The following is a 25,259-nucleotide window of genomic DNA, read 5'->3' on the forward strand; positions in this document are numbered from 1 at the left end:
GGTGCACACATCCAGGTCCTGTTGCTACCTACTGCTGGACTGCTCACACCACACCCCTATGGTAAGGGAGATCATTCCAAAACTCACAGGTCAAGGCTACAGTTGTCTGGTCCAATGAGGCAAGGCTATTATGTTTGCTTATATTCTTTCATCCCTAAGAGCCAAGCTTTAAAAATTCAGAAGCCAAGAATTGCAACCCTCTAAACTCCTGGATTCTGCTGCATCTTGGGATCTTGGGTTTCTTCAAGGAAACAAAGAATTATCCAGCTTTCTGGATAGAGCAAAATTCAAAAAAAAAAATTGGAGGGATGAAGGATGGTAGAGGAGTCTTAAAAGATATTTCAAAATATTGCCATGGACATACGAAGCTGAGAATGAGGGCTTCACTCATGTTAAGCTATTGTGTTTCATTAATAGCCTTTGTGTGTGACTTATCCTAGGGAGACATGAATAAGACATCCACAGACCAAAGAAACAATTCTACCCTAGGCTAGCTTAGGGAACCAGTAAGTCTGTTGGGGTTCCCTACAGAAGTAGAGGCGAGGGGCTACTTGCAGGAGCACGGATAACTCAAAGGCAGCTGCATCGATTAAAATGTCTCACCAGCACAAGTGAAGACTCACAGAAGGCGGTGACCCTGGAGCTCCTTGAATGTCTTGCTTATAAGATCAGCTTATAGAGCAGTCTGTTTTGTCCAACAACTGTTACTACTTATGAAAACGTGGAGGGGGCCTTGTGGATCATATAAGTTTCAGGAACTTCCTGATACTTGTAAATTTTGTTTACTTTCTGAGACTTAATGGACGCATTTTGTATACTGTTATCCTTGCCGAACCCTGTGGGAAAGGGTGCAGGCTCCTCGGGATGGCACCTCCCTCTAAAAACAACATAAATCCTAAAAGCTAAGATTGTTTATTCTGTGTCTCCCACAAATACCCACATTTGCAAGAACTACTAAAAAGCAAGAAGAGTAGTCTCCCTCTGCTTAAAGATGTGTCTCTCACCCAGCCACTGGGATCCTGAAAAGGAGTCCCGGCTTGCCCTGGATGAATGTGGACAGCCCAAGTTATAAATATGGGTCTCCCGCGTCTGCACGGGAAGAAAATGCAAAACATTCGAAGTTCTAGTAGGCTAAATACTCTTTGTGATCCAGGATCACCCACAAGGCATGAGAGTGTTTCCTGTGGCAGGCAAGGGTGTAGCAATGTGTAACACACACAGCTCCTGCCACTCATCACCTGCTGACACTCGTTTCATAACATCCGGCACATTCCTGGTGTTATTTCAGAAAGAAACGAGCCAACCCGGTCCTCCCCTCCCTTAAACTCTCTCACAGCCTGACTAAACCAAACAAACCGCTGCAACTGGCCTGAGTTTCAAGTCAGTGACCTACTCGGGTGGGCAGGACCTGCGCCTCAGGGTTGGAGAGGGCGGGGCTCCAGGGGGCTGGCTCCAGGAGAGGGACACAGTGGGCAGGACTTTGGGGGCGGGGCCCTGGGGCGAGCCTCTGAGCTGTCTCGTCGAAAAGCGAAAACCTGAGGCCTAGGCCGTTTGCACCATCGACCTCGCTGTTTCTTGGCTGCAATGGCCATGGTCCCCGGCCTAAGAGCCTTTGGGGTGAAGGGGACCAGCTGGCTCTGGCGCAGCCGGTTGGCCCCTCTCTCCGCCGGCTTCTGCAGCCCGGGGTCAGCAGCAACCGCGCGGCCGGAGTCGGAGCCACGGCCCACTAGCATGCGACAGCTGGACGGAATCAGGTCAGCCTGCGGGCAGTGCCAGGGCTCGGGATAAACAGGCCTCGCCGCCACTAACCCTGAGTTATCAGTCATTGCTCGTCTTTTAGATTTCATTTCGAAAAAAAAGAAATATTTGGTGGAGGAATCCTTGCACACAGCGTTTACAGGTGTCCCTTCCCTGTGCACGCTAGTACAATGCACGTGGAAGGGTTGTAAGTGCAACTGCCTGGTGGCCCCCTGAGCCCTCAGGGCTACCGGGCCCAGTCGCCAGTCATTTCTGAACGTTTCTGCTGGTGTGGGCAGCACAAGCACCCCACCCACTGTTGCTATGGTCTCCAAGAAAACCCACCACGAAAGAGATCCATGGTCTTTACAAACTTCGGCAGGCTGCAGGGTAAAGGCATGCGGAAGTGCAGGGTGGGAGCGGGTCACTAAGTAGGATAAAGTGCACAATACCCAGCTCTCTGCCCTTTTGTGCAACAAGCCTAAAAGCCTTAAGGATAAATCAGTGCACAACCTGGACCATGAGTAACAAAGACCCTTTCAGGCCTGACCGTTTGCCTGGCCAGGACAAGGCTATGAAAGGAAACCGGTTTCCATGTTCAAGGGTTACAGGGCTGTATTCTGCAACTCCAGTAAACAGGCTTTCTTAATCCCAGAAGACCATGTCCAACTTTTTAATCCGCGCCTAAAGTCTTAGGTGTTCCCCAAAAAGGATGGAGAGCCAGTCTCTGGCCTTCAACTTTTCCCGAATTTTCCTTTCATCTACCCTCACTACCCCTACTGCCTTAGACGGGCTTAGCACACAGGTCTGCAGATGCGCCTGTATCTGTCTATCCCCTAACTCCCACCGACAACACTGAGTGGCCACCACAGGGAGGCATTTGGGGGGCTCAGTTAACTAAAGTGTATCTTAAAAGGGGTAATCTATACCCTATGGACTCTTTGCTCATCAACAGAGATGGAGACACTCCCCAAGAAAGCCAGAGGAGAGCTCTGAAGTGTAGGGCCCACATAGGGTCCTTTCTTTCCAAGTTTAAAGAACAGCTCTGCTTCTGAAAATATGATCGTAATCTGGGTGTGGTATCACAGGCTTGTAATCCCACTATTTCAAAGGCCGAAGCAGGATGATCCTGAATTCAAAGTCCACCAGGACTACATAGCAAGTTCAAGGCCAGCCTGAGCTACATAGTAAGACTAATCACCTCTGCCCCCAAAAAACAAGTCTGGTCTTATCTGATCAAAAATTCTGACAAAAGATAGGAGACTGAGTCCTTCAGAATTAGACATGAATCGGGAATCAGAAAGGGGGGATGATAAGACCAATTGATTGTAAATCATAGGAATCCTATATTAAGATTCTCCCTGAGTCAAGCATTAGAGCATTTCTATTTTAAGCACTAAGCAGGTGGGCTTGTGCAACTCAGTCACTTCAGTGGTCCCCTTTTAAAACTGTGCCACAGAGCAATAACGCTGTCATGCCATGAGAGCCCAGCTACGAAATAAGTGCTGAGTCAGGCACTCTACGAGGTTTCTAAATCATACAGTGACCTGCAAGGTGGCTATCACCCCTCTTCACAGAGGCAGTCAAGTGCAGAGCCGCCTGTCAGGAGGTAGGTGAGTCAGCAGCCTGAAAGAGATTCACCTCTGCCTCCCAGGTTGTTTCCACTCATGGGCCATCATGGTAGAGAGGGCCTGTGAGACAACTCCAGTCCACCACGTTCAGTAGCATTAGCCATGAAAAAATAAATGGTATTTTACGATGATGATCTTCAGATAGCTCATTGGAGCATTTATAGGGACCCGATTTTACCCATACACGGTTGTTGCCTTGGGAGAAACCTCATCAGGAAGAAATTTCTCCTTGCTGGGGTGTGTATTGCTGATGCTCTCGGCTTAAGGCGGTCCACACTTGGAACTAAGATAGCCATTGGGAGGGCAGAAGCTGGCGAGAGGAGCTTTGATGTCCTGTGAAATGAGGGAGAGTTGCATAGCAATGCGAAATGACTTTCAGGCTCCCGCGTGGGTGACGGGTGACGGAGCAGCAGCTCAGAGAGGGGTAGGTTGGGAGAGGAAAGTGCCCAATGCACACCTTGGTGGAGCAGCGGCCAACGTCAGAGTGAATGCACAGATGCAGAGCTCTGGAGAGAGGCATGAGGGACCAGGGCAAGGGACTGGGAGACGCCAGCACGGAGGGAGCAGTCGATGGCACTGCCACCACTGACGTTGCCTGGGCAGTGTGCACGGAACCCAGAGAGGGCAAAGGATGGAACCGAGGGTCTCCTGTCAGAACCCGGGAGCCCCCCGTAAAAGAAGGCAAGAAGTGACTAGAGAAGAATGAGCCCCTCCCCAGAGAAGACTGTTTCCAAAAGGGGGAGGGGTGCAGGTGGCCCGTGCATCCGGTCCTGGCAATCAGATGATGACCACTGAGAAGGGTGTCGGTGGACTGGTGGGAAAAGAAGTGTGCACGTGGGGAGAACTGTCCGACAGTGTGTCCTGAAGGATGAACGGGATCCATAGGAAGCAGATACCACCAAACAGCCAGGTTCCGCTTGGGCAGGAACATTTCTGTGCCATTTTGCTTAAGGTCTTAGAACTTAATTTAAGCTGATGTCATTGCTGGGGTGGCAGCGTTTTTGTGTGTGCATTACTCTCACATGCATGTGTTCATGTGTGTGTGTGTGTGTGTGTGTGTGTGTGTGTGTGTGTGTGTGTGTGTGTGTGCAGTTGCATGTGTATGTATGTGGAAGCCAGAAGACCAACTTGAGTGGCACCCCTCCCAGGCTGCCCACCTTTTCTTCTGAAACGGGTTCCAAAGTCTGTCCATCTCCACCAGCATTAGGATTCAAAGTACATGTCACAATGCCCCACCAGGAGAGAGAAAAAAAAAGATAATTCTAGAAGTGGAACTCAGGTTCTCATGCTTGCAAAGCAAGAACTTGACTGAGCCGTCTCCCCAGCCTTGGGGTGACAGGGTTTTCTGTTTGCCACCGTGAGCATAGTCACGATTCTACTGAAAGGTTACAAGCAGTCTCCACGACTTCCACAGATAAAGGTATCCGAGGATCAGCAGGTCAGCTGCACATAATTTCTGTACTCAGGAGAGAGGCTGTTTATGAGAAACAAAACAAGCCTACAGCTACCTGGAAGCTGAAGCGAGACTGGGATGATATCCCAAAAGGAATGATTATTCTTATTGTGCTGAGATAAAGTCAGTCGTCTAAGTTTTTTTTTTTTAATTCTCCTAAATGTTATTTATGGAGCATCCAATTGTCCATGCACCAATAAAATAATACCATATTCAGAAAAGAATGAAGGCTTAGAGCACGTGTGGGTGGAGACTGATAGGAAATACAAAGCGTGTAGTGAGAAGCTGGTCTGGTTCACCGCCCATTTCTTAGGATAGCAAACGTAAGACATTTCTATGTAAGGCAGCAAGATGACGATACAGGTGCTTTCACTGTGAAGGTGGGAGGTTTCCAAATAGCCAAGAGGCCCTTTGGGTGCTGTCTCTTTGTGAGAGGCTGCGTCTGTTGTACAGGTTTGTCTGTCTGCTCTTTGTGTATCATCTGTTCTCAGGCTGCACAGATTATCCTGCAGACGTACCCCACTGGAAACCCTTACAAATGCTGCAGTGGGTGTGCCCTGGCAGCCAGCCTCCACGGCCTTTTCTTTGGGGTGGGTGGGAGGAGACGGGGACGGAACGTCCATCCTTGGCTCCTTTCCTAACCTCATTCTAAAGAACACCGCCTGGAAATAAGTTGCTGGTAGAGCCTGTTTGTCAGGTTCCCCTAGCCCTGCCACCTGAAACTCACATCCTCTGTGGGCAGAGATGATGTGGGGACTGTTGTGACTCACCCTGGCTGTGGCGGTGGCAGTCAGGTGTCTGACAGTACATGTGAAGAGAGGGGGGAAAAAAGAGCAAAAACAAATCAAGGGACCAGAGAGAAAAGGCTAGCCTACCTTTCAGGTCATCTTTTTTTCTTGTTTTTCCTCAGCTGTCACTCCAGAGTGCTGACAGACCCTCTAAATTGGCACTAAGCCCTGGCAGTTCTCTATTCTTGGGTTTCAAAATTGCTCCTAAATTAGAAAGGAATTGCAGGGGTCCTTGCTTGTTTTGACTGGTTCATGACCCAGGGACTATCGAATGCTTTTCACAGGAACATTGTCTTAAGCAATCCCAAGAAGAGGAATGCGCTGTCACTGGCCATGCTGAAATCTCTCCGAAGTGACATCCTTCATGAAGCTGAAAGCAAAGACCTGAAAGTCATTATAATTGCAGGTATTTCTCTGAAGCCTGTTGTTAGTGGTCCGTGGTGCTCACATAAGGTTTCTCAAAACGTGTTGATGAGCTGGGACTCCCTTCCCTCCCTTCACTGGAGAATTGCTCTGACCCCCTTTGAGGAACTGAAAACTTCTGTGATGCTGTGGGCTCCGTCCTTGTTAGCTGTGGGGACTGTAGCAAAGGCCTTGGCTCAGTGAAAGCATGGCTTCTCCTTGTCATCAAAACCAGACAGTCTGGGAGCTGAGGAGATGGCTCAACTGGCGAAGCTCTTAGCCTCACAAGTGCCAAGCCCATGTAAGAAGCTGGGCGTGGTCTTGCAAGCCTATAATCCCAGACATGGAGGTTGGGGGATTCGAGGCGAAGACAGGTGACTCCCTAGAGCTCACTAACCGTAGCCTACTTGGCGAAGTTCCAGGCCAATGAGAGACCCTGTCTCAAGGAAAAATGGGAGACACCTGAGCCATGACACCCAAGGCTGTGCTCTGACTGCACATGAACATGTACATATATGTGCCCATCCACACATGAACGCATATGCACACAGGATTAAAGAATCAGGATTGGGATGCAGCTCAGTGGGAGAGCAATTGCTAGCACAGACAATCCTCAGACCACACACACACAAATTAAGTTTAAAACAGAATTTTAAATTTAAAAATCTCAGTTTCTTTATGGACCTTATAAGATGGCTTTAGTCACTAATCCCCTTCATAAGTCACTGGCAGCTAACAGGCTGGCTATTGGGACTGCCGATTGGTTTGTCTCTTCTGTTTGCTAAATCTTGCTCATGTCCCAGTCTGTAGTGTCATCTTCAATGGTGCCAAAAAGTGTGCCCTCCTTTGTCCATTTCTTCCCTTCCTTTTTCCAATAAGATTTTTTTTAATGTGTATGGATGTTTTGTGTATGTATGTCTGTGCACCACTTTTGATGCCTGGTGTCTGCAGACGCCAGAAGAGCATCTCAGATCTCCCGGAACTGGCATGACAAATAGTTGTGAGCTGCCACGTGGGTGCTGAGATTCAAACTCAAGTCCTGTGGTAGAGCAGCCAGTGATCCTAAGTGCTCAGCCATTTCTCTAGCCCCTCTAGTAGAAATTTTCATAGAATGATCATTTTGAAGCCGGAGAGGTGGCCTGGAGGTTAAAAGCAATTACTACTCTTACAGCGGACCTGAGTTTGGTTCCCAGCACTCATGTTGGGCAGCTCACACCCACCCCATAATGCCAGCTCCAGGAGATCCAGGGCCTCTGGCCTCCAAAGGCACCTGCACTCACACACACACACACACACACACACACACACACACACACACACACACACACACTTAAAATAAATTCTTAAAAAGATAAAATCATTTCATGCGTATTACGATGGCATAATAAAAACCACACCAGCACCTTCATGCACCCCGAGAAAAATACAACAGACACTGTTTGCTGACGCTTTGCTTGTGTGAGCATCAGTGTTTCCTGAGACACTCAGAGCTACCTTCTTAGCAACAGCCAAATAGGAATGTTCACCTGTTTTGTATGGTAACGGGAAAAGAAGTTGGAATTAGTAGCTTGCAGCAGACCTATGAGGCGTGACCTGGGCCCAGCAAAAAGGCAGCTCACATTTTAACGACACCACTTTCTCACTTGTGAAAGCAGGCTAACGTCGCCTGTCACAAGGGGAATGGGAGGGAATGTTCTCACTTACCAGTGGAGTGTCACTTCGTTGTTAAGGATAATGGTGGCGGCAGCCACATCCTCAGCTCCTTTCTGTAAAATCAAGAGCCAAAGCCAGGTAGCTCCCATGTTTCTGTTCACACTCTGACCTATGCTGGATGAGAGGGGCATTGCTTAAGGCATGGCAGATTTCAAAGGACCTGCACAAGTCGATATACTTAGGCCAGACCGAGTGCAACGCTGAAATCATCAGACCAGACAGAAGTTCCTAAAAGGCGCTGATCCCGGAGTCTTCTTGTGTCACTGAGCTTTGCCACTTGGCTACCTCTGATTGTTGACTGGTTTTTTTTTTTTTCTTTTTTTCTTTTCTCAACTGGCAACACTCACAGCTGAGGGCCCTGTGTTTTCTTCTGGGCATGATTTGAAGGAGCTGACAGATGCACAAGGCCGCGATTATCACACTGAAGTGTTTCAGACCTGCTCTGAGGTAAGCTAAGGTGACAGCCAGCATTGCAAGCATGAAAACCATTGTATTAAATACCGAGGCAGCCTTCTAGTTTCAGATAAGAGTCTATCCAGGGGGCCCACTCTAGAGAATGGCTACCAGATGCTCTGTAGTTATTGCTGAGTTCCTCATCCAAGCGATAATTTGGTTTACACCAGCAGTTCTCAACTTGTGGGTCATAAACCCTTTGAGGGTCAAATGACTCTTTCCCAGGGGTCACATATCAGATATCCTGCATATCAGACATTTACATTACAATTCATAACAGTGGCAAAATTGCAGTTATGAAGTAGCAATGAAATAATTTTATGGTTGGGGTCACTACAGCATGAGGAACTGTACTAAAGGGTCACACAGCACTAGGAAGGTTGAGAACCACTGGTTTAGACTTTTAAGAAGTGACTGTGGGGGCTAGGGAGATGGCTCAGTGGTGAGATCACTTGCTGTACAATCATGAGAGCCTGCATTTGGAGTCCCACATGCCTGTGGAAACTAGTCATGGCGAGACGCATCTGTGAGGGGTGACGGTACAGCAGACTCCTCAGGGTTGCTGCTGCAGAGTACCCAAAAATAGTGAGCTCTGGGTTCAGTGAGGGACTCTGCCTTAAGGAGTCCAGACTGATAGAGCAGGACACCAGACAGCCTCCTCTGGCCTCTGCATGTGTGTACATGGGGAGAGAGAGAGAGAGAGAGAGAGAGAGAGAGAGGGAGGGAGGGAGGGAGGGAGGGAGGGAGGGAGGGAGGGAGGGAGGGAGGGGGGGGAGAGGGAGAGGGAGAGAGAGAGAGAGAGAGAGAGAGAGAGAGAGAGAGAGAGAGAGAGAGAGAGAGACTAAAACAGTATTGTCAGTGGAAAAGAGGGCATTCATAAATAGAAAAAATTACACTGCTTTTAAATGTTTAGCCAACCCTTCTAATTATCACCTCCAAAGGAGGAAATTAACCTCGTCAATTTTATTTTCTGTATGTGGGGGTCCGAGGCTGACACCAAGTGCCTTCCTCAATCGCTTGTGTTTTGAGATTGGGCTCTCACTGAAGGTAAACTCAGGGATTAGGCTAGACATGCTGGCCAGTGAGCTTCGGGATCCTCCAGGCTCCACCTCCCCAGCGCTGGGATTGCTGGTGCATTCAGGACGAACTCACGGGTCCAACCTCACGGGTCCTCATGCTTGCACTTGCGCTTGCGCAGTAAGCACTTTATGGACTGACCCGTCTACCCCACCGATCAGGTACATTTTTGAGCACAGACTGTTTCCTTTGCCATTCAAAAAACCCATAAGCAGATCAGCTTATCATTTTCTCATTTCACAGGAGGACAAAAAGAAAAAGTGATTCGTTTTCAATTTTATGGAGGAGTAGAAATAAACCAGAGCGAGGACGTAGAGTGTCGATTGTTTTAGAAACAGGGTCTCAGGGTTTGGGGATTTAGCTCAGTGGCCCTGGGTTCGGTTTGCTCAGCTCCGAAGCAGGGGAGCGGAGACAAAATAGAAACAGGGTCTCAAGTAGCTCAGGCTGGCCTTGAAGTTGCTGCACAGCCCAGGCTACTGTTGAACTCCTGATCTTCCTGCCTCCACCACCCAGGCACTGGGATTATAAGCGTGCATCACTTACTCGGCAGAACAAAAAGATTTGGATCTCTTGTTTCTTACGTTAGCATTGTTTGCACAGTATCCTATTTGGTTTGCCAATGTTTGATGCTTTCAAAATCATTTTCCCACTAGGGCTGGAAGTCAGTCGTAGAGCATCTGAGTTCAGTCCACTACACTGAAAAAAAAAAAAAAAAACAAAAAAAAACAAAACAAAAACATTTTCTACCAATTCCCAGTATACCTGGCTAAAATAGAAAAATATCTAAAAGAACCAGTACATGCCTTGTAACCTCCTGAAAGCAGCTGCTTTTTATCTGTCTGCTGCAATATCTGGATGAACAGAGACCTGAACAGGTTAGCAGAGGGCTACACGGCAGGCTGGGCTTCTTCAGGAGGTAAAGGCCTGGTTTCTTGGAAGCTTCTAGTCAATTCATGCCTCTGGCTCATCAGAAAAGATTCAGCGCATAAATAGGACTTAGTCCTAAGCGTCAAACAAGAATTCAAGGATACTGGTTCTTTTGAATATTTCTTTTTGGTTTTTTGTTTGTTTGGTTGGTTGGTTGGTTTTTTTGAGATGGAATTTTTCTGTGTTGTTTTGTTACCTGTCCTGGATCTCGCTCTGTAGACCAGGCTGGTCTCGAACTCACAGAGGTCCTCCTGCCTCTGCCTCCCGAGTGCTGGGATTTAAGGCGTGCGCCACCACTGCCTGGCTCTTTTTGTTATTTTTAATATGTCTATGTGTGTGGAGGGGGCAGGTGCACATGATTGCAGGTGCCCACAGAAACCAGAGACATTGGATCCCCTGGAAGCAGAGTCCCATGCAGTGCGGGCCACCCAACAGGGTGCTGGGAACTGAACTCTGGAAGAGAGACTCAAGCTTTTAGCTGCTGAGCCATCATCTGGCCCTGAGTGCTGTTCTCTAAGACTAATTCTGTGAAACTCAAACCATCTTGGACAAATGTGGACAGCAGGAACTTTGTAAAATTTCAGCTTCCTCGTGTGATCTGAGAGCAGAGTGGGCCAAGGCTTCACAGTTCACGCACAGGACAGTCGGATTCTAAAAGGCGGATCCAGACCTGCCTTGGCTTGGCCTCTCTGAGCTAGAATACGATTGTTACGACCACAAATTCTGCCTGACAGCTAATGACTTACCAATCAGGAGGACAAACAAAAAGAATGTGAGGAACTAGTTATGGGAGAGCTTAAGGGACTTTCTGGGCACTGACAGGGTGGCCTAAAGACTCATTTCTTGTCTCTCTTCGTCCAGTGCATTGACAGCTGAAGTGTCTTTCCCTGAAGACCCCTCCTTCCTCCCTGTCCTCACCAATGAGATGAGAGTGAACTGCTTTAGAAAATAATGTGGGGAGAAAAATAAACTAATGCGGACCCTCAGTGAAGCCATTATATGAGGCCAGGGCAGAGCTCAGCGGATGCCACCTTTTGGGGTGGGCAGAGCTCAAAGCAGTCCTTAATTCAGGAACATTAGAAAGACGGTATCAGTTCTTGACTCCCGTGGCTTTGATTAGCCTGGCTTGTTTTTTGTTTGTTTGTTTGTTTTTGTTTTTGTTTTTAATCTAACTTCCCTTTGTCTTTTCTGAACTGCCCTCTGGCTTCATTTAAAATATTTTAATTGATGAAAATAAGTATGCATTATAGAAGATTTTTAAAAATTAAAAAACAAAAGATACTCTTACCACAGTATGACCACACCAACCCAGAAAGAGTTTAATATTTTGCTATATTCACTTTTAGTGATTTTTCCCTAAGCACATAATTGTTTGAATGATCTTAGGTGGGTATGCTTATAGTATACAATTGTGTATATTACATGATTACAACTGCATGCTTAGTAAGCCAGGTAGCGTTTTATAATATACTCCAGGTTTGCTAACGTATGTAACCGCTGTGTTGTGTTAGGTTAGGGCTGATATTATACCCATCTTAGTGCTGTGAAAACTGAAGGGTCACGAGGCTTGTTCAGAGTTATTAGGTAGTGAGTAGTTGCAGATTGAGCATCAAATCCCAGCAGGCTCGCTGCATATCACCGTATCAGCTCTAAATCACCCAAATGTTTTCTTTTCCTCCTTAGAAATGTTCATTTACTGAGAAGGCTGCATGTGTTGAGTAGCTGTAGTTCAGTGTGCATAGCCACGTTGTCACCTTCACATGGTTGTGTTGTCACCTTCACATGGCTCTAAAGAAATAACTGAGGCAATGAATCTATGTTTTAAAAAATGGGTTTTGACATTCAAATTTAAGATTTGGTAACTTGGGGCAGGGCATGGTGGCGCACGCCTTTAATCCCAGCACTCAGGAGGCAGAGGCAGGTGGATCTCTGTGAGTTCGAGGCCAGCCTGGTCTACATAGTGAGTTCCAGGAGAGCCGGGGCTACGCAGAGAAACCCTGTCTGGAACACACAAAGATCTGTCGCTCTGTTGCTCTGAGCTTGTTGAAGGTGTGGATGACCAGGGGAGGACTTGCATGCAAAAAAACAACAACAACAAAAAACTACTCAAATCCCAAATCAGGAAGCAGAGAGAAAAGGGAGAGAAGGAAGTCAAGAGCCCACAGTTCCTTTACATTTTTTAGATTTATTTTTTTTAATTTTAATTTATAAAACTTTTAAATTTTAATTTACTTCAGCATTTCCTTTTTTTAAAGATTTATTTATCTATTATGTGCACAGTGTTCTGCCTGCATGTATGCCTGCAGGCCAGAAGAGGGCACCAGATCTCATTACAGATGGTTGTGAGCCACCATGTGGGTGCCGGGAACCGAACCCAGGACCTCTGGAAGAGCAGTCAGTGCTGTCAACCCCTGAGCCGTGTCTCCCCCTTAGATTGATTTTTATTTTATGTGTATGAGTGTTCTGTCCTCAGGTATCTGAGTGTACCGTGTGTGTGCAGTGTGCGAGGAGGTCAGAAGAGGGCGTTGGGACCTGTGCAACCGGAGTTACAGATGGTTGTGAGCCACTGTGCGGGTGCTGCGAAGCGAACCCTGGTCCTCTGCAAGAGCAGGAAGTGCTCCTAACTGCTGCTCTAGCTCTCCAGCCTCACCCCAATTCCTTTTGAGGGAATGTGCTAATGACCCAAGGACCTCCCAAAAGACCCACTCTCCCTGGCTCAATCATCTCCTGATGACACCACCCTGAGATAAATCTTTAATGGGTGGACTTTTGGAGAACATCCACCCAAGCCATAGTAAGCATTTACTTGTAAAATTGTTTGACTTATTATTATTATTAATAGTGTGGGGGGGCATGGTGTGTGTGGGCACTCATGCCATGACACAAGTATGGAAATCCGAAGACAGCTTCACGGAGCCACTTCTCTCCTTCCACCTTTATGGGGTTTGTGGGTTTTGAACTTGTCTCCGGGCTAGCTAGCACGGCCAGCGCTGCCCACGGAGCCGTCTCACTAACGGCCAGCTTACTCATTTTTGTACACTTGAATCGTTTCTAGTTTCTTCTGCTGTAAGGTAATGATCTGGGGAACAATTTGACCATAGAGCTCTGCCTGTTTCAGAGTTCTTACAAGGAGGATTCCTGGACCAGAGGTATAAGAAAACAATGCTCGAAATGAAGGGAAACCTTTTTTTTTCTTTGCAACAAGGCTTTCGAAGGCGCCTGAGTTCTTCCTCTCTTTACTCCAGTTCTCTCTAGGAACAAGACCCATCACTAACCTGCCCCCACGGCCTTCTGTGAAAGGCAGGAACCAGTTATATTCACAGTTAATTCTGTATGCATTTATACATATGTGCATTTTTCTGGGAACAGAGTAATTAACATTTATCAAAGTCTTAAAACATGACCCCTGCCCTCCCAAAAGCATCATAAAAAGCTACTATCAAATATTAAGGGATTCCCTTAAATACACAAGCATGAGCCTTTAATGATGAGGATAGGTTTGGAGAAAGGCATGGGTAGATGGTTTCATAATCCAGCCAACAGCAGACTGTACTTACACAAACATTGACAGTACAGTCTACACTACATGAATATGGTATAGACGGGATAACCTGCCCCACTCAGGCTACATGGCATACAGACAGTAGAGCCCATTTGACAACCTTCCAGAGTGTGTGGTATGTAGATGGGACAGCCAGCTCTGCAAACCTGGTTACATTCCTTAAAGATGGCAAAGCCAGCTTTACACCTAGAAAATATAACGTAGATATGGAAAGTCTGTTCCACACTTATGATATGTGGTATATAGACGGTGAAGCCTAAAAGCCTGCTCCACACCAGGCCACATGGCATATAGAGGGGAAAGCCTACTCTACATCTAAACTAATGACATATAAATGGAACAGCCAGCTCCACACAATAGCAAATAGATTTTTTGTTTTGTCTTGTTTTTCCAGACAGGGTTTCTCTGTGTAGCCTTGGCAGTCCTGGAACTCACTCTGTAGACCAGGCTGGCCTCAAACTCACAGAGATTCACCTGCCTCTACCTCCCAAGTGCTGGAATTAAAGGCGTGTGCCACCACCATCAAGCAGTAAGTAGATTTTATACAAGGTTAAATGAAGCCCAGGTGGACGCTACAGCAGTGGCGAGCTGAACACAAGCTGTATGGGACAGTGTAGTAGACTATGCAGTCAGGCTTCCAGGAAACTTTTTAAAAAGTAGAAGGAATACACTCTACAGTGACTATTTTTTTTTTTCCAGACAGGGTTTCTCTGTGTAGTCCTGGCTGTTCTGGAATTCACTCTGTAGACCAGGCTGGCCTCAAACTCACAGAGATCTGCCTGTCTCTGCCTCTGCCTCCCGAGAGCTGGGATTAGAGGCATGCACCACCACCACTCAGCCTACAGTGACTATCTTTAAAATGTGTATTCATAAAATCTTGGGTGGCTGAGGCAGGGAGATCACAAATCCAAGGCCTCCCTGGGCTACAGAGTAAGTTTGGAAGCAAACCTGGGCAACTGGGTGAGAATTTGTCTCAAAATATAACAGAAGGGCTGGGGATGTGATGCAGTGATAGGCACAAGGTCCTGTGTTCTATCCTCAGCACACCAAAACCAAAATCTAGTGCAGTGAGTCTGTGGAGCGGCAGCATGGTATCCATATCACTGAGGATTATGCATTGCTCTTTACTGTACTGCTGACATTCCCGCCACTTGCAGTCTCCTAACACTCAACACTGTGCTGTAGTGTTAGGGTGAATGGTCACTTATGTGGTAGGAATTATCAGTCCTGTCGTAATCTAGATTCCATCCTCAGGAACTCCAGCCACCGCTTTTGAGACAGCGTCTCTACTTGGACTGGAGCTCCCCAATTAGGCTAGACCATCTGACCAGTGATGCCTAGGAATCCTCCTGTCTCCACCTCCCTAGCACTGGGGTCATAAGCATAGGTCCCCATGCCAGGCTCTGTGTGTGTGTGTGTGTGTGTGTGTGTGTGTGTGTGTGACAGGGGATTGAACCAAGGACCTCACACCAAGCACTTATCTAATCAGTTATCTCCCCACCTAGCCATCATAATCTTCTAGGACCGCCATCATATGTACAGTTTGTACTTGACCAGAAACATCGTTATAAGTGCCTGACTATATAATTGGTTATTTTAGGGGGGAAAAGCCCGACAAATATCAAATGTTTAGGAATATAAAAGACAAGTTTCCCAGGCAAAACTCTTCAACTCTGTGAAGGTCGTTTTTCTTTCAATTGCTGCCTTGGGGAAAAGCCCAGATGTAGTTCCTATCTCCCCTCCCAACTTGCCAAGGTTCAAAGAGCAATAATTTAGAAATCGAAGTTGTCATGGCAACACAATCTGTTTAGAGTGTCAAGAAAAAAATAAGCTTCAAATATGTTAGAGCTCTGGCCCTTTGTGGTGGTGGGGGTCACTCGAACATAACTGTGTCTCTCCTCTCTGTGCCAAGGGCTCCGTCTCAGGAATTTTGCTTATTTTTATGACAGTAGGGTGTCCCCCCCTCCCCACTCTGATGGAATTGAGAGAGTATACTCTGCAGCATGGGAATTTAAGAAGTAATTACTAAGAAAATTGCCTTCGGGTCCCCTTCCCACCTTAATTTTCCAAGGAAGCACCAAATGCCAATTTCAGACTTTTAACACAAGGGCTGCCCAGAGCTGTGGAGAGCTGACAGTTTGCGAAGGGGTTTGCTTGCTCCCCAGAAACAAAACCCCATGGTTCTCCATCAGGGTATTGGGGAGGCAGGAGGCAGGAGGAGACAATGGGCTCAGATCCACTGCCACCAACTTCCCATCATTCTCTGGCTTTAGGCTGAATGGCTCCCCACCCACCCAGCTTCACGTCCTTGTTGCTAAGTAGGGCTCTTCGCTCATGGGTTTCCAAAACACCAAATCCTGCAAGTCTGCTTCAACATGGAGACGTAATGCAGGTGGACAGGGCTCCGCTTCTGCCCCAGACTCTGATGAACTGGTACATGAGACACATGCTCTGTGGAGTCAGTCACGGGAGATGTCAGGTTCACAGCTCTTCACACTTGGTGGAAATGAAATGGGTGTATTTGTCGTACAGGTCATGATGCTGATACGGAACCATCCGGTCCCCATCATTGCCATGGTCAATGGCTTGGCCACAGCTGCCGGCTGCCAGCTTGTTGCCAGCTGTGACATTGCTGTGGCGAGCGACAAGTCCTCTTTTGCCACTCCTGGGGTGAATGTGGGGCTTTTCTGCTCCACCCCTGCGGTTGCTCTGGGGAGAGCAGTGCCCAGGAAGGTAAGTGAGCTGCCTTTCAGTGCTCTCAGATTGCAGAATTAGCTTGGGAAAAGTATCTCTAAGGGAGTGGGGAGATGCTTGCCACACGAGCATGAAGACCTGAGTTCAATCCCCAGAATCCACATTAAAAAGTCAGGTGTAGTTGTGAACACTTGTAATCCTGGCTCTGGGAAGGCAGACACAGGCAGATCCCTGGAGCTTACTGGCTAACCAGCTTAGGCTCCTGGGTGAGCTCAGCTCAGTGAGAGACTTTGTCCCATCTACACAAACAAACACGATGTATTGTACTTGAGAAACACTACCAGAAGTTAGCCTTGGCTTTTACACACACACACACACACACACACACACACACACACACACACACACACTCACATTATCTATCTTCTATATCAAACATTCTGCCCAAAGGCCGCTAATGTTCCTTCTGTGCTGTTCCTGTAGCATCAAACACCAGGTATCAGCCTGTGAACTTGCCACATGTCAATCTTACAAGCCAATTGTAGGACTGTTTAGGTTTTTTTTTTTTTTTTTTGGTTTTTCGAGACAGGGTTTCTCTGTGTAGCTTTGAGCCTTTCCTGGAACTCACTTGGTGGTCCAGGCTGGCCTCGAACTCACAGAGATCCACCTGGCTCTGCCTCCCGAGTGCTGGGATTAAAGGCGTGCAACACCACCGCCCGGCCTGTTTAGGTTTTTTATTTTCAGGAAAAGCATAAGCTTTGTGTGATCTTCTTTGAAGTGCAATTGAGGCAGCTTTGTTACACAAAATGGCTGCCCACGGGACACAATCAGCACCATGCTGACACATGTTCACCCTCAAGGGGCTGAGGCTGAATCTCTGGCTAATGACTTCTCGACAACCTTCCTCAGTCCAGACGGGATTTAAAGTTGCTGATTTACGGTGTTGAGTTCACGATGGTTAGACCAGGACTGTCCTGTCCATGCTGTGTGACTCTGCCCAAGGAGCAGCTGCGTGTCAGGGCTGTCTTGTCATCACAGATGACAGTCAAGTCCATTTCCCTTGTAAAGCTTTCTTCCTTCCGCGACCTCACATAATAGCATTTAGTGAGCATCCCCGGAGTGGAAGACAACAGTGTCTGTTCTAGGAAAAAGGCATTCCGTTCTCAGTGGGAAATCTGGGAAAGGAGGGCCGACATTACATATGCAGCAAGCAAAGAAGTGAACTGCTTCCTAGCATGGATTCTCTGGTTTTGAAACAAGTACAAAAATTAACAGTGGCTCACATGCCTGAGGCACAAAAGAAATGAGACCCACAGGGAATCTAGCGGTCGAGTTGAGACATTTCAGGGAGGATTTCTTCCTTCCATAGAACCTCTTGTTACTTACCACAGAAACGTGCTCGTGGGGAGATTCTGTGGTTACCTACATGCCAACGTGCTGACTACAGGTACACGCTGCGAGAGGCGATCGTTTGCTCAAGTGTCTTCCACAAGGGGGATGTTTTTGATAATTCTAAGATAGACATTTGCCTTAAGTGCATCCATATTTATTTAGTGAATATTTCTTAGGTCATTGCTTTGTTCCCAGACATTAAATCAAAATATGTTACAGATCTCTGGTTAGACTCACAGACTGTCTTGTGACTGCAGAGAAAACCATGAAGCCCCTCAGAGCTAGAAATTGTTGCACTGGTTTATTCTCTTCCAACATGTGACTTGCTGGAAGGTTCCATGGTCAAGGCATTTAAAGCCTTTAAATCAGCCCTATTGTCAGGAACGCTTTCTAAATCGGGGCTTATCAAAATTCCTAGAAACTTCATACTGTATTGTGTTTATCAAACTTTGCATCTGTTTTTTAAAACGGGGAGGAAAAATGTAGTCAAAATATCCCTTAAATTCCATGGAAGCCCAGTTCCCGGAACAGCATTGCACAATGTCCAGTGTGATAGATGAGGGCAGGGACATTGTGTGAACCAGGATGGCTTTTTCCATCCCAAAGTTATTTTTGTCAGGACAATCTGGCCTGGGGCTGGGGAGAAGGCTCAGTCAGCAAAGAGCCCACTGCTCAAGCATGAGGACCCGAGTTAGATCCCAGAACCCACGGATCAAAGCCTGGTAGTGCACACTTGGAATCCCAGAGCTGGGGAGGCAGAAACAGGAGCAGCCCTGGGGCTCACCGGCCAGCCAGTCCAAGCAACCAGCAACTTCTCCCCACTGAGGGCTCTGCCTCAAAAAACGAGGTGAACAACTCCGGAGAAACAACACCCAAGGTTGACTTCTGACCTCTGAGCACACATGCACACATGCACCCACTCAAATGCACGCACACACAACACAGATGTGCGTGCAGAGTCACGTCCTACATAGATCTCTGGTCTCTCTTCGTGTTCTGACCCCAGAAGAAGACTGAACTTGAACAAACAAACACACTGTGCACGTGCCCATCATGTGCTGGTGACAGGTGACTGTCCCTGTGTTTATCCACAGAGAAGCAAGCAGCAGACGCTTTTGCAAACTGTCCTGGCCAGGAAGTCTCTGCCCTTTCCCCATAGATTGGGACAGCATGTGTTGGACTCTAGTTCCCTCTGCTGGACACCCTGGGGAACTGCTCCACTGTGTTGGAAAGCGAAGACGGCTGTTTGTCTACTGGGCAAAAGTCATAGAGTTGAGTCTACTGTGCCAGGACATGAATTATTCACCTTATTTTTAAAGTCTCTCTCTTTTTGCATGAATTAAATAATGCATCTTCATTGTGCCATATAAATACCCTGCGGATTCCAGCTGCTCCCTTCCCCAGTCAGGGCTGGCCACACGCACTCAGAGCCAGTGCCTCAGGCAGTGGGTATCCCAGGAGAGCTGGAGAAACTCTGAGTCCCTTTCCCAACACCAGTCCCTTCGCCACAGTAGACATCCCCGCTTCCATGTACCTACCCACTTGACTGTGTGTTTGCGCACCTGCCAGTCTAACTGAGAGTGGGATTTAGAAGCTGGAAAGAAAATTAGACCTCACCCAGACCACAGCCCCCAGAGACTCACTCCCGACACATACTGTCCAGCAGCGATGTGTGTGCCCAGCAGAATTTAGGAAATGCACTTTAAAAGCACCTAAGAATCTGAGTGACTTTCCTCAGGTTCCCAGTGAGATGAGGCCGGTGATCGAGTGTGTCACCTGTGGCACCCCTGGTGGGCTTTGCAGCAGCGTATCCTACCCTCCCCCGCCCCATTTCTCTTCCACACTGCAGCTCCTCAACCCACATTTCATCATCTCTAGGGGACAGACACCGTGCTCATAGCCTGAACGTGGCGTTCTCCCAAGTTCATATGTTGAAATGCGACCACCAACGTGACAGCCATCAGAGGTGGGGCCTGGGGAAGTGATTGTTAGGTCAAGAGTAGAGCCCTCACGTTGGGATTAGTGCCCATAGAAGAGGAGTACCGGGTTGCCGACTCACCGTTTCCTTCCCATGTAGGACACAGTGATATTTCAGTCTCTGAACCTGGAAGCAGGTTCTCACTGGACGCTAGTTCTGCTGATGCCTTGAACTTGGGCTTACAACCTCCAGAGTGTGAGACATTCCTGTTCCTTCTAAGCTACACAGTTTTATGGTATTTTGTTCTAGCAGTCTGGATAGACACGGGGCCCACCAAAATGATAAGCAGAGAACGCCAGAATTGCCGCAGCACACTGTCCCCTCATGTGTGACCATTCTACCTTACTGACTGGTCCAGGTGCTGTGAAACTTAGAAGCCAGAGTCAGAGTCACGGATATGTCCGGTTGGAATGGGGATGTTAATGTTAGCCACTCCCTTTACTGGTATCTCCTGAGAATCCAGCACTGAGTCAGTGTCTACTGAGAATCCAGCACTGAATCAGAGTCTACTGAGAATCCAGCACCTGTTATCTGTAATAGCCACCAGAGCGTGGAGGATAGGGGTGCTCATTCCCATGTCCAAAAGAGGCCTCAGACACTGAAGGGCCTGCTTAACCCTCACAGTTCTACACAGGTGTGTCTGACTCCAAACCTGTCCTTTCTATGAGATCATCTGAGGTCCAGGTTCAGCCACAGCCTCAAATCCATCTTGTTATTTTAATGCAAAACAAAACAAAACAAAAAAACCTGAAATAAAGAACTACTGACTTACCAACTTCTTAGAATGACCAAAGAGGAGCCGCCCTGGACGGCAGTGTGAGTTGATTGGGGGAAAGGTGAGAGTATGTATTTTTCTTGTTCAGCTGAAGTTTCTAGGGAACACGCAATGTAAAAACTTGGACCCCTGAGCCGGGCGGTAGTGGCGCACGCCTTTAATCCCAGCACTCGGGAGGCAGAGCCAGGCGGATCTCTGTGAGTTCGAGGCCAGCCTGGTCTCCAAAGCGAGTTCCAGGAAAGGCGCAAAGCTACACAGAGAAACCCTGTCTCGAAAAACCAAAAAAAAAAAAAACAAAAAAAAACTTGGACCCTAAGTTAAGAGTGTGCTGCTTAGTTCGAAGCCAGCCTAGTCTACAAAGCAAATTCCAGGACAGCCAGGGCTCTGTTACAGAGAATCCTGTCTTGAAAAACAAAAACAAACAAACAAAAAGATTGTGCTGATTAGCTGGGAAAACTACCTGCTTTCCAGTGAATGTCACCCCTAACCTCGTGAACAAAATGTACACACGTCAATATGCTGTAAAAGCATATGGCTTCTTCAGGCAGAGAAAGACACTGACCCCCAGAGAGGGGCATAAACTCCGCAGGATGAATTAGGAACCCAAAGGCAGGTTAAAAGATCTTTACAGTTCTTCTGACCTTTGACCTTGCTCCAGGCAGGTCTTTCTTGAATATGCAGTGTTAAACCCCATTCATACTTTCTCAGTCTTCCGGGATGAAGGAAGAGAACCCAGGATTGCAGAAACAGATGCGTATTGAGACGTGTGTCCTTCTACAGTCTAATATTTTGTCCTCAAACTTGTGAGCAGCACCCCAGAGTGCTCTGGGCTGCCCTCTTTCAGCCTGCGCCTTAACTCCTAAAGATCCACTGGGTCCCCTTCTCTCCACTGTGTCCAGCCAGGCGCATCTGTGAGTGGCCTTTAAAGGGGTGGATGGAAGGGATCTCCTGGGTTGCCAGGGCCCACTCATCAAATCTGTGGTGCAGCAAGAGGACCCAGAGGGAGACTCCACCCGTTCTGGGCCACTTGTATTTTCTTGGCTCTTGGCATCATCTGATCTTCTCCCTGGCGGGAGTTAGAGGTGTTGACAACATCAAGGGGTGGTAGATGACATGTTGTCACTTGGGGAAACAGATATCTGGGCTGAGGCATGTAGGTAAGTCCGGAGCGTGACTGTCTCGGTACAGGGAAACAGGGATGGGGTCTGAGGAAGGCATGGGATATGAACTGTGTTTTATTGTCCTTCCCTCAGGTGGCCCTGGAGATGCTTTTTACTGGGGAGCCCATTTCTGCTCAGGAGGCCGTCCGCCACGGCCTCATCAGCAAAGCGGTCCCAGAGGGGCAGCTGGAGGAAGAGACCATGAGAATAGCGAAGAAGATTGCCTCTTTGAGCCGCTCCGTGGTGGCATTAGGCAAGGCTACCTTTTACAAACAGCTGTCCCAAGACCTTAGAACAGCATACTACCTTGCTTCCCAGGCCATGGTGGACAACCTAGGCCTGCAGGATGGGCAGGAAGGAATCGAGGCCTTCATCCAGAAGAGAAAGCCGGTCTGGTCACAGTGAGCCAGCATGAGAAGCGCTGAGCCGATGGCCGGAGTTAGGAAGTCGCCCGCCCTTCTTCTCAATCCAATCACGCTCTTGGTGGTAAGAGAAGCCAGCCAGCCAGCCTTTCTGACTCTGGTACTGGCTTCCCAGTGGGTGGTCTACATTAAAAGCCATGATTCTGTGGGAAATGAATACAGGGAGTCAATGAAGTGCTGGTCAGTGGCCAGGTCAGTGAGCACTGAGGTATGCTGGCTGTGACAGAAAGCCCGGTACCTGACAGAGCCTGCGGCACCAGATGTGAGGTGCTACCCGCACACGGGTGACAGGCAAGTGAGGCCTGAAGCGGGGATACCACCCCCCTCTCCTGTACTTTCCTTAAGGTGGAGTCTGTTCTGGTTGCTCATGACAAGTTGAACGTTTCAAATCTCCATGAGATCATCACCACACTGAAAATCTTCTTGATTCTATCAGGAAATAATCATGCCTGTGGCTTTGGAATAATCTAATGTGATCTGAATAAATCAAATATTTATAGAGCTGGGTCATTCATTTCTAACTCACTGCAAGCTAAGAAAAGAGTGAACATTCTCTTTGTATGTCCACTCTGATGGGCACGTAGCAAGGGCCACGTGTCTTCAAATGAACGTCCTTTGCCCTCCAGTTACTACTAAACCAGAGGATAATAGCAGATCGGGACAGTGAGAGGACCCAGAACAGGCAGTACCCATGAGTCACTTCCTCTAGACAGTTCTGAACTGCGCTCAGCTTCTGGTATAAAAAAAAAAAAAAACAAAAACAAAAACAACCCACCACCCAGACTGACAACAGTTCTCCAGTTAAACTAATGTTTAGACCTAGTCATATTTTTTGGCTTCTGGTCTAATGCAGCCCAAGAAGTGTTCAAAATTTCTTAATCAGTAAACTTAATCATCAATCAGTATCTATCTGTCCATCTGTCTGTCTATCTGTCTCTCCTCTCCCTCCCTCCCCTCCTTCCTTCTTTCCAGTGCTAGGGATTGAACTCAGAACCTTGTGTACACGAGACAAGCACTCTGCCACTGAGCTGCACCCCAGTCCTGTTTTGCTGTTGTTGTGGTTGTCAGTTGTTGTCACCTAAGAGTCAGATAGAACAAAGTGTGATGGCACATTCCTGTAATCACACCTACTAAGTAATCTGAGGCCGGAGGATCACACGTTCAAGGCCAGACCTCATAACTTAGCAAGACATTGTCTCAAAACAACAAAAATTTAAAAGGTAAAGAAGTAGCTTAGTGGTGGCCACTAGTCTAGAATGTATTTAGGTCTGGGGTTTTATCCCCAACACCAGAGAGAAAGGGAGAGGGGAAAGGGAGGAGGAAGAGGGAGAGGGGGAGGGAGAGAGAGAGGGAAGGGAAGGGAAAAGGGGAAGGGGAGAGACAGACACAGACAGACAGACACAGACAGAGACTGGCTGACTTGTATGGTTCTAACCTGTGGTTTCTACTCTGACTGCTAGGGTAAAAGTGGCTTGTGGCATGGATGTCCCCAGATATCATCGTGGCAGGCTTCTCTTGGGATGGGCAGTTGCTTCCTTCTCCAGGCTTTAGACGGCAAAAAAGAGTTTGTTGTAAGAGTGCCCCATGGGCAGAGACCATCTGAGCTGCCGCTTCCTGCAGACCCAGAATGTGCCAAGTATCTCCTCTCTGCCTGCTCTCATGTGGCCCTCAGTAGGGCCCACAGTGATCCCCACCTCAGGTGAGGCTTTGAGGCGGGGGGGGGGGGGGGGGGGGGGGGGTCATTTTTGTCCACAGACAAGCAGTAGGACTGAAGTTTGAGGATTCCAACATGTCTGCCTGCTAGAGCCATAGTTTTTAGTCCCCTGGCTGCACTGCCTCATGGGAAATGTTCCAGATCATTAGACCAAAATCCAGAAAGGAAAAGGTTTAGTTCCCAATCCACACACTTGCTCTCTTGGGGAGCTCGCTTGCCTGATGCTAGTCTGAATTTGTTTCCAGAGGCTGAGCACAGTTTGGAACTGTTTCTGCAGGAAATTACCCTGGTTGGGTGGGATACATGCTGTGCTCCTCTCTCACTATCCCCAGGGATGGTCTGAGCCTGGCTTGAACTCAGGACAAATGACTGCCCTGCTCTGCAACACCGTCTTCACAAAGAGAGTGGAAGACAGAGTCCCGTCTTAGGGACTTTGCCAGCTCACAGGATACATTGAGTCTGTTACCTGGCAGGGCGCAGGTCTGTTAACTGGCAGGGCGATGGTAGGGATTTTACTATAAGGCAAGGGACAGCAGGCTGACATTCCTAGTTAATCTAAGGACTGACTATGGCAGTTAGTCCAAAAGAAATGGGCCACCCACTGTCTGTTCCTCTTTGGTGCTCCAGCTGAGCAGATTACTGCCTGGTGGGTGCTGGATCATACTGACGAGACATGTGCAGACACGATCCAGGCTTTGGTGAGGCTAACAAAGCCTTCCCACACATTCCAGAAATGAAAACGGAATGCCCCATTTCCATAGGAGCAACCACCGCTCCGTCAAATTATGAGCTCCTCGGGCCTCTAGGCTAACTCCCCAGCCTATGAGCTGATGCGCAATTGACAACTAGCTATAAATATCAGTAGTCACTGGGGCAGAAAATAATCCAACAAGAAATGTGCCACACACCCTCCGCGTCAGATAATCTATCCCAAGGCTGACATCATTCTCAGTTTATTTCTATCTGTCCTCTTTTACCAGGATGTTGAATGAAAACTTCCTGATAACCACACATGCTTTTGAAAAGCCTATTATATCATCTTTCCCTAGGCACTATTTACCTCTGGGGAGCTGAGCTGAGCTGAGCTGAGCCCAGCAGGCCATACCCTAGCAAGCAGTACCTATCAAGTCAGTAGAATGGGCATTCATTTCTGCTAGCCCCGAGTGAGGCATTGTTCAAAGGCTGCCTTGGCCCCTGGAAAATAGAAACAGGCTAATGAAAGAACATCAGAGGCTTCAGAGGAGCCTAACACCGTCCCAGACAGCTCTAGAATCCATTCTTCTCCCTCATGCTATGTCTAAGGCCCTTGGAAGAGCCAGCATGTGGGTTTTGAATCTGCATGACTATGAGGGTTATGTTCCCAACTGCTGTAGCATATACC

General features: G+C 47.8%; 1 protein-coding gene across 1 annotated transcript; it reads left to right on the forward strand.

The window, feature by feature from the left end:
* The first annotated feature begins 1,493 nt into the window (after positions 1-1,493).
* On the forward strand, positions 1,494-22,663 carry Echdc3 (enoyl-CoA hydratase domain containing 3). Its single transcript, XM_052729108.1, has 5 exons — positions 1,494-1,754; positions 5,894-6,015; positions 8,074-8,171; positions 16,276-16,476; positions 21,836-22,663. Exons 1-5 carry the CDS (start codon positions 1,585-1,587, stop codon positions 22,145-22,147), a joined length of 903 nt encoding a protein of 300 aa, XP_052585068.1. The 5' UTR covers positions 1,494-1,584; the 3' UTR covers positions 22,148-22,663.
* The last annotated feature ends 2,596 nt before the right edge of the window (positions 22,664-25,259 follow it).

Source organism: Peromyscus californicus, unplaced genomic scaffold, assembly GCF_007827085.1.
Source record: "Peromyscus californicus insignis strain IS unplaced genomic scaffold, ASM782708v3 Scaffold_8__1_contigs__length_139910024, whole genome shotgun sequence".
Classification (NCBI taxonomy): domain Eukaryota; kingdom Metazoa; phylum Chordata; class Mammalia; order Rodentia; family Cricetidae; genus Peromyscus; species Peromyscus californicus.